Here is a 10,086-nt window from a genome sequence, read left to right on the forward strand (position 1 = left end):
AATTTTGGTACTCATTTGACTTTGTTTTCTATGAAAATTCTCAATTAAAAGGATAAAGTTTGTTACAATTGTGAATATACTTTGTTTCCATTATCCAAAAATAAAAAATAAAAAAAAGGGGGCTGAAAAACCCATTTTCCCACCTAAATAAGGGAGATTTTTCTGTTTGGCCTATCACTATTCCTTTTTATTGAAGGGTTTATATTACCCTTAATGAAATGTTTCTTTCTATATTGCAACATATATCATAATCTTTTAAACATTTTATCTTCTATTTTGAATATTTGAATATAAATCCATTCTATAATCTAATAAATAAGAATAATCTGCAACATATATTTCATATTTTCTAATTAAAATATTATATTATTCAAATGGTAAATTTATATTTTCTAATTGAGAAATAATATTCTTTATTTTTTCTAATATTCTTTATAATAGATTATCTAATCCTTCAATTGTATATCCTGACATTTATTTATACAAATAATTATCGATTAATCCCTACGATTCTTTAAGATTTTAAAAAGATTCATTCTAATTTTAGCAAAAGTTTAATAGTTTTACCTTTGATTTGATCTGGACTTTTATTATTAGAACCGAGTGACCTTCGAGCTCTGAATATGTAAATTGCTTCCTTTAACGGGCTCCTACCTTCACGAAAATGTTACTATTTTAGCTACTTGTTCTCACTGTATTAATTTTTAAAGAATAAAATTCTAAACTTCTGTTAAAGAAAAATTTTCTTTTTGCTAAAATAAGAAGACTACTTTTTATTAAATCTTTCAAGAATCTATGAGAATAAATATTTAGAAACTCATATTGATATCAAAATATTGGAGTTTTATTTCTATTTATACAAAACTTCTATTTAGTACAAAGTGATTTTCAGAAAAACTGATTTTTCATACTGGGAATGGTTTTAAGAGTAACTATTGCTTACAACTCGAGATTTCAAGATAAAATGAGATGTCCTCTATCTATGACAATGTTTCTATTTATACAAGTTGATGAGACTCTATTACATCATTGAGTACATCAGTAAAGGTACACTTGCCTCTCTATTATTTTCCTTATTGGGCCTACATCTTCACATCCCGCTTCAACTTTTTATCCAAATAGTATCTTTTTCTATTATTGCTCTTTTTCTTCAATGTCTTTACATGCAGCTGTATTCTTGTTCTCCATATACTTTTGTCAAAGGTGCTCTATTATTGTCCTCTTCCTTTATATCTTCACATGCAGTTAGGGCACTCCCTTAACTAGCAGGATTCTTTTATAGTGGTAAGATATCCTGAAAATTGATGTATATCGAATCTTGTAATATAGTCCTTTCAAATTTCTGATTTTTCATATCCTCCATTGGATACCAGTATCCAATTTTCATATTGGCACAAGCATAGGAATTTTTTATCAAACAAATTTTTGACTATGTTGTAGATGACTTCAATTCAAAGTGCTCTCCTATGTTTAATCCATGATTTTGTCACTGTCGGAACTTTTTTTATTATTTTTATGTAACATCTATTTGAAAATTGACTGCAACATATCCAATTGAAATTATGTGTTCAATTGGACAGTAAACAACTACATCATATTCTGGACTTATTGAATAGAATTTCAAATATATTTTTTGTTCCTTAGCAAATTTGGATACTTCTTTTATGAATATGTCATCAAATTTCGAAATGTCAATCAAATCTTTTCCTGGATATATCAAATCCATGAATCCATACTCTGCCATAATTTTTATAAGTGAAGGGTCTCCTCCTTCCATGGCTATTATTCTAGAATAAACACTATTTCCCGGAGAAATGAAATATGAATCACTCATTTTTATTTCATAAGCAATTTTGACTATTTCAACATATTTTTATTCTTTTAGATCTAAAGGGCTTTTATATTCTTGGTCTGTGATGCTGATTGTTTTGATATCTCTTTTATCTCCATGTATCATAACTTTTTTTATTGATGATACTGAAATGGAATCTCCTTTATTATCAGTTGGTATATTGTCACGTCTGGGTCCGCTACTGCTTCCAACTGTCCTTATTTGGTATTGGTTTGGAAAACTTATTTCTGAGCTCTTTAGTATATCTGTCTTAGACAGTATATCTTTTAGTTATGTTGCAATAGTATTAACTTGATTTTTGAGTTTTATGGCATATTTATGATGCTCAGTAGTGATATTCAGTAATATTTTATATTTGAGTTGAATATCTTTGAGATCTGAATTGCTCCAGAGTTTATATCTTTGGATTCTTCTTGAAGAAAATCCGTCATTTTTTGTATATGTAGGATAGATTGGTATAATTCCGTGATTTTGACTTTATCCATTAGCAAATTCTATATTTCTGTTGAAAAAATTTGAAAGAAAATTATTAACTTCTTTAATATGGACAATATCAAAGTTATAAAATGCTAAATAAACTTGTCATCTATGGAGCCAGAAGTATTGAGGTTCTGATGGTAGTTTATTCCTGACTAATCCTGCAACTTAAAAATTATCAGTCTCAACAATAAATTTCTTGGATAATAAAAATAATGAGAACTTTTTTATTCCTCTAATAATTGCTAGTAATTCTTTCTCATGAGTAGTATAATTTATTTCTGTTTGTTTAAAGTTTCCACTTGAATATCTACAAATTTCATTTGGATCTGTTTTTAACATTGCTATCCAATATTTATCTGAAACATCTGTATTAATAATCAAATTATCTTTTTCATCTGGTAACCTTAATTTTGGTAAATTTTTGCATTCTTTTTTTAATAATTTAATTATTTCTGTATATTCTTCATTCCATCATCTAGTATTTATTTTTCTAAGTAATACTTGGATTTTATATCTTTTCTTAGAAAGATTTTCAATAAATCTTTCTGCATAATTTAAATATCTTAAAAAATTTTGTATTTGTTATTTGATTCTAATTCATATGGAAAACTTTTCATCTTTTTAGATATATGAGTCTGTAATTTTATTCTTCTTTTATATAGATAATCCAAGAAAGTCTATATCTTATTTTTCTATTATAGATTTCTTTTTAGATAGTACAATTCCTTCTTTTTTACATTCGTTAATAAATTGGATTAAGTGATTTCTATGGTCTTCTTTACTATTAGAATATATTAATATATAATCTATATAAACAATTAGAAATTCATTAAACTTTTTAAATATATTATCCATCTTTCTTTGACATATTTGTGGTGCATTTTTAAAGCCAAATGACATAACTAACCATTCATATTTTCCTTGAGATGTGCTAAATGCAGTATATTGTATGCTATCTTGTTCTATTTTTATTTGCCAAAATCTTGATTTACAATCAAATTTAGAATAATATTATTTTCCTCTTGCAAGATTTATTAACACTTCTTTATTTGGTGGAAAGTAACATTCAAATTTAGTATATTTGTTTAATTCTTTATAATTTATGACCATTCCTAACTTTTCCTCTAACTTGTTCAGAATGTTTCATAACCATAAAGGCTGGACTATTATGAGGTCCGTTATTGGGTTTAATAAGTTTTTGTTTTAACAATTCTTTTATCTGATTTTTAAATTATTGTGTATCTTCTATAGTATACATCATTAGTCTAACTCTTATTATAACATTTTCTGTTAATTCTATTTTAGCTTTTGGGTGATGTGATTTCCAAAATAATAATGGATTTTCTCCATAAACTTTTTTCTAGTTGTTCAATTATTTTTTCTATATTTATTTTTATTCCTGTTTTTAGAACTTTTTATACAATATTGATTTATTTTTTATTTCATTATATATGATTGGTTTTATCTCCCATTTATCACCACGCTGTATTGGCCGAACTCTATAAGATTTAAATTCTCTAGGGATTTTTAATAAGTGTCTACAAGGTGTTTGTAGCATTATCATATAATTATTTTGTTTATAATATTGAAATTGTTATATAAAATCATTTCCTAATAATATATCACATTCTAATTTATCATTTTTATATACTTTATTTATTATAACTTGTTTACTTCCAAGAATTATATTAACTTTATCAGCACTATTAATTATTTAAATGCTCTTTTCTGTGACTCCAGTTATCTTTATGTTACTATTATTATTCCATGATTTTATTAAAAAACTTTTAAATATTGTTATATTACTTCCTGTATCTATTAAAGCACGAGTTGTTATATTTGTTTCTACAATAGTAAATTGTATATACACAGCTAATGAAAAACTTATCTGATTATTCATCTAATTCTTTTTACATAATATAGTTTGTTCATTATGAACAATATATAATTATTTTCTTTTTATACCATAATTTTCTAATCCATTTAGAAAACTCATTTCTAAAAGTATATGGGGGGTTTATATCCATACTATTATCTATGTAACATGATACTAAAAGATTTATTTCTCCTATTTTTATTAGTACCTTAACTTCTAAATCTGTAATGTGTACTTGTCCATCAAAATTTACACACTTATATGGCTCAGTTTTATGAGTTACTAAACCTTTATTTCTAATCGAAACTATATTCTCCTTCTATTTTCATATTTCCAGCATTTCTATATAATTTTACTTCTTTTATTTTGTTGATTTCTTCTAACTGGTTTTTATTAGGTATTTTAAAACTTTTTGATCTTTTAATTAATTTTCTATCCTTAAATATTATATTTTTAGAACATTCTCTTTCATTTAATTCTGTTATTTCAGGCTTATTTCTTGTTACGCTAAATTCATATTCTTCTGAAATTAAGTTTATTTGTTTATTTGGTTCTATTATTTTATTAATATCTTTACATTCTTTATGAACTTCAATATATGGTTTATTGGAATAAATATTCTCATAACTAGAATTAGTAAATGTATATAAAACTCTATATTCTATAGTCATGATTTGATCACCTGATTGCATGATGTCATCTCTATGAAACTTAAAATGTAGTCCTAAAACTTCATTAAAGTTTATATCTTTTAATGATACACAATATTTTGGATAACATATAAACATAATTTTTTGATATGCTAAATTTCCTTCTATTATTCCTATATGACTATCTTTTAAATTTATTATTCTTCCATCATGTAAAGTTATAGTTAAAGGTGAGTCTATCCCTTCTCTGAATAGTAATTTAAATATTATTTGTATTCCTGCTAAATAAATATATTGGATTTTTCACTTTGTTTTTTTACTTATCTTTATTAGTAGTTTTTCAACTGTATTTTTTGTTAAAAGATTTAATTTATGTTGCCTATAAGTTGTTCTTATATCTATGATTTTTTCTATTTTGTGATATTCATTTATTGCTATTCTTTCTCTTTTCTAAATTCTATCAAAAACTTTCCATTTTCCTATTTTTAAGTCTAAAGATAATTTTTGCAATTTTCTAAACTTATTATTATCAAAAGTGACTTTTAATCCATATCTTTCTATTCCTTCATATTCTTGTATATTTATATTATTACATTCTATTTCTTCAATTTCTCTATTCAGATCATGATTCTCTATTTCACTTATATATACTTTTTGATTATAGTATTCTTCAATATATAATACTTCACTTAATTTATCTTTTATTTCTAAATATTCTTTTTGTAATATTCTAACTTTTTTTTATCACAATCAGGGCTTATATAATCTTTTCTCCACAATTCCAACATTAACATTGGCTTTTATTTTTCTTTTTATTCTTCTGTTGATTATATGAGTTATTTTTTCATTTGTAATATCTTCTTCTAGATTTTATATTTTTTTATTAAAATTCCTAAAATTTTTAAATATTTTATTTTTATACTCTCTTTTATTAATTCTTCTTTCAGGATTACATCCCCATTGCACATGGGTTTCCATATTTTCACAATATATTTTAGTTAATTTTCCTGATTTTTTTATTAATTGTCTTTGTTGACATATATATGCAAGTCTTTCAAATAAAAAATTAATTCTTAAACCTAAAGGTCTAGGTATTCCAATATTATCTTTAACATATTTTTCAAATTCTATTTTAAAATATAATCCCCATGAACCTGGTAACTTATCATAGTATATGTCTTGGTATACTTTTTCATTTTCATTACTATAAAATTGAACAAAACTGTAATTTTTAAATTTGCAATTATATTCTTTAATTTCACACATATCACATATTATTAAATTTATTAATTTTATTCTAGCATTATTTTTTTCTCTTATTGATTCTCTTTCAGCATTTCTTATCCAATTTTCTCCTAAAAATTCATCTGAAATATATTCTACTAACTTCTCTATCTGAATTTATTATTTCTATTTGTACATTTCTTTTTATTAATGTTTTTATATCATTGCTTATTCCTTCCCACCAATTTCTAACATCTCTTTCAAAGGATGCTATTAATAAATTTATTATTCTTTCAGTATTTTTCCATGTGTCATTTTTATTATATAAAAAGAATAATATCATTGAATCTATCTAAGTTAATAAGGGTTTTTTTAGTATCTATTTTACAATTTAAATCTAATTTTGTTCCTCCATAATTAATTGGTTTATCATAATTATCATTTAATTCAAACCTATCTTTATATTTATTTCCTTTAGATAGTTGTCTATCTCTTACTTTATCATAGAATTGTTCATATGTTTTATTATATATAAGTGCATAACTTTCATCCGTATCATGTAATTCCTGTTTAGAAGTTCCTGCTGGATTAGGTCCTCCTCTAGTATTCATTAAAACTTGGTATTCACTTATATCAGTTAAACTTAATTGATCAAAATTTTCTATTAGTAAAAATCTAATTCTTCATTCATTTTTATCTTCTTTTTCTTTTACTTTTAATTTTCCTAATAATTTTTCTCTAGATTCTTCTTCATCTTTTAATATTTTTGGTAATATATTCTTTCTAAATTCATCATCCATACTTCTTGTTTCTATTACTATATTCTCTTTTTCTATATGTCTCTTTCCTATTTGAGTCATTTCTTTTTCTATAAATTTTTTAAAATTTATTTTCTTATCTTTATTTTTATTATTATTTTTTAATTCTCTAATTTCAATTTTTAATATATTTATATCATTTCTTATTTCTTTTACTTCATTTCTTAAATCTTGTACATCATTTATTAACATTTTTATTAATGATTTTAATTCTTCCATATATTCACTTATTAACATCTTAATTTTTTCTTATTTCTAATTCATAGGTTAATTTTCATCTTTTATCTTCCTTTTTATCTATTATTTTTCCAAATCTTATCTCAACTGTATCTGGATCTACTAATTCTTCTTTTACTATAGTAAAATATCTACTCTCAAGTATTAATCTTTCACATTTTAATTTTATTAATTGTCTATTATTTGATATTCTCATTCTTTTTGGTATTAACATTATATTTCGTATTTCCTCTTGTATTTTTTCCATTTTTATAAGTAATTTATTCAATTTTAAATGTGTATTATCACTTGCACTAATACTTTTCTTTGTAATATAAATTATTTTCTTCATCTTCATAAATATTAATAATTTTTTCATATGTATATATATCATTTATTTTTTCTATTATTAATTTTTCTAATATTTGTTCCTTTATTTCTCCAGGTAACTCTTTAATTATTGTTAGTGCCATTATTTTTAATCCATTATGAATAGGTTTTAAAAATATATAACTACCTCTCTCTTCTTCTAAACGCCAATAATTATCTATTTTTCTTATTTTAATTTCCATGATCTCTATGCTTTTATCAAGATGTGAATATTTGTGTACTATAATTAATTATTATTTTAAAGATGTATAATCTAAATATTCCTTTAATTTTCTAATAGTTAATCTGTTATTTATTAAACTTATATAAAATCTAAGTGTTAATCTAAATCTAAAATTTTTACTTCTTCAAGTAATATATTTTTTTTATAGGTTTTCTCATGATCTCTATTGCTCTAATACCAATAGGGCGTGGCTACTTAGAGCGAACAAAAATCAAATAAATCAAATTAAAAGTATTAATCAAATAAATCAAATAAAAACTATCAAATTTCAACAAATATTTAATTTTAAGGACTAAAAATAGAGGATTTCTATATTATAGTGTCTTATTATGTAATATCTGAATGGAGGGCATTTTTGGTATGTAAACTATCCAAAGGTCATTTTGGAAAAGTGGCCATTTTCTAAAAGCTATTTCCATGTATTTCCCCTTAAACCATGGGAATTGCAATTCCTTAAAAAGATGGAAAACCTGGTCATGTGAGTAGGGATGGCAACGGTTCGGTTCGGGGTCGGTTCGTCCAAAACCATCATCGAACCATCAATTTTTTGGTCATACCATAACCGCACCATAACCACGAAAGTCGGTTCGGTTCGGTTTCGATTCGTATCTCGGTTCGGCTCGGTTCGGGTCGTTAATAACCACGAAAATAAATTATTTTTAATTGGTCCATCCGTCGAATTAAAATGAAAACAAAAACATGATGCTAAGTTAATGTAACGAACAACAATACATCCCAAATGAAAATGCAAAAAAATCCCAATTCTCAAACACAAAATCCAAATTTAACAAACAATATTCAATAACTCAAAAAGCTTCAACTTCAATTCATATTCAATCTTCATTCGTCTCCACAACTCTTACTGGCATCCGTCAAAACTCAAAGTCGATTCCTATATAGTATATAAGAAATGTAAGTAGAGTAATAAATCAATAATCCATAATGTTTTTAACTAAATATTTAAACAAAAAAATATTCGTCAACATCCTCGTCATCAAACTTTGCACAAGCTCCGGAATATGATGAAGGACCAGAATTTTCTACACACAAAAGAGGAAAAAATTAGCAATAAAAGAAAGTGCATAAATAACAAACATAAAACAATACATCCTACCATGAATATCAGACCAAAGCCAATCTCGAGCACACATTAAAAAGTTCTTTGTAAAGCAAAGCAGTATGAATCATTAGATACGTAGAGTTCCATCGAGTCTTGCAATCTAATAATAACTTTTTTCCACAAGGGATTTTCATTTGTCGTGCAACTGCCTCAAAAGTTTCAACTCTTTTTGGTGTTGCTGACCAATATGAAACACTATCGCGAATTCTCTCAACACTCGGGCTAATGACATCCAAACCATCCTTTACTATCAGGTTCGATATGTGTGTACAACACTGCAAGTGGAAAAATTCACCATTCAACAGCAAAGAACCAAGAGAAATCTTATCTAACATAATGTTTATCATAGCGTAATTCATGGTGCAATTATCAGCAGTCAATGTGGACAATTTCTGATCAATATTCCAATCAAATAGACAATCCATTAACACAGTAGACAGTGACTCAGCAGTGTGGGGACAAGGGACATATATAAATCTGTATGGATATGAAAAAAAGTTCGTAAGATAACTTAAAATTTCAGAAAATACGATAGTAGCTTAAAGTCTATTTTATAAAACTATTGTACCTCAAAATTCGGCTCTGAAGCCTCCAAGAATCATCTATGTAATGTGCAGTGATAGCCATAAATCCCTTCTTTTGATTGGATGTCCACATATCAGTGGTGACTGCTATTCTACTATTGGTCCTCTCTAACAAGCCCATTACTTTTGTTCTCTCATAATCATAAACTTTCAAGATATCAGCCTTGATGGTATTACGAGAAACAACTTTAAATAATGGTTGAATTGTATTACAAAACTTTCTAAACCCAGTATGCTCAACCATTGACAGAGGATATTCGTGTAGGATGATCATATTTGCAAGTTCTGTCCTACCTTTCTCTTGATCAAAATCAAATGCTCCCATTGCAATCCTACCACTAGGTTCTTTAAATTGATTCAAAAACATCTGTTTGACATCCTTCTGACCTCGAAGAGGACATCTATTTAAATGAGCATGTAAATGACTTGTCCCATTTTTCGTGTGTGCGTCTGTGCGTGTGTGTGTTTATATCCAATATTATTAAGAATTCAATTGCATTACAAGGCAAAAATACATGCAGAATTAGGGGAATAAGGATTGAATTCGTGACATATTAATTAAATCTTGAATGTCAGGAACATATAGTTGCCTTAATTCTTTAATCAGTCCAAAGTTGCAATGCCTTTGTCTACATTAACAAAAGCATTTCTGA

The 10,086-nt window shown here is 25.7% G+C and overlaps 1 protein-coding gene across 1 annotated transcript; it reads right to left on the bottom strand.

Moving 5' to 3' along the window:
- Positions 1-8,979: 8,979 nt before the first annotated feature.
- Positions 8,980-9,868, bottom strand: LOC111365696 (zinc finger BED domain-containing protein DAYSLEEPER-like). The gene is made up of 3 exons (XM_022986232.1): positions 9,418-9,868; positions 9,145-9,326; positions 8,980-9,071 (listed from the first exon to the last, which is right to left on the bottom strand). The coding sequence occupies exons 1-3, from the start codon at positions 9,798-9,800 to the stop codon at positions 8,980-8,982; spliced, it is 657 nt and encodes a 218-aa protein (XP_022842000.1). The 5' UTR covers positions 9,801-9,868.
- Positions 9,869-10,086: the final 218 nt, after the last annotated feature.

Source organism: Olea europaea, chromosome 17 (genome assembly GCF_002742605.1).
Source record: "Olea europaea var. sylvestris chromosome 17, O_europaea_v1, whole genome shotgun sequence".
NCBI classification, from domain to species: domain Eukaryota; kingdom Viridiplantae; phylum Streptophyta; class Magnoliopsida; order Lamiales; family Oleaceae; genus Olea; species Olea europaea.

What these genes read in the sequence shown, in the direction of transcription:
- LOC111365696 (XM_022986232.1), bottom strand. Translation starts at nt 9,800, where the DNA reads ATGTTTTTGAATCAATTTAAAGAACCTAGTGGTAGGATTGCAATGGGA. An exon ending in CTTCAGAGCCGAATTTTGAG is followed by an intron (nt 9,327 to 9,417) that starts GTACAATAGTTT and finishes ATATCCATACAG; the next exon opens with ATTTATATATGTCCCTTGTC. An exon ending in TGGTTCTTTGCTGTTGAATG is followed by an intron (nt 9,072 to 9,144) that starts GTGAATTTTTCC and finishes GGATGTCATTAG; the next exon opens with CCCGAGTGTTGAGAGAATTC.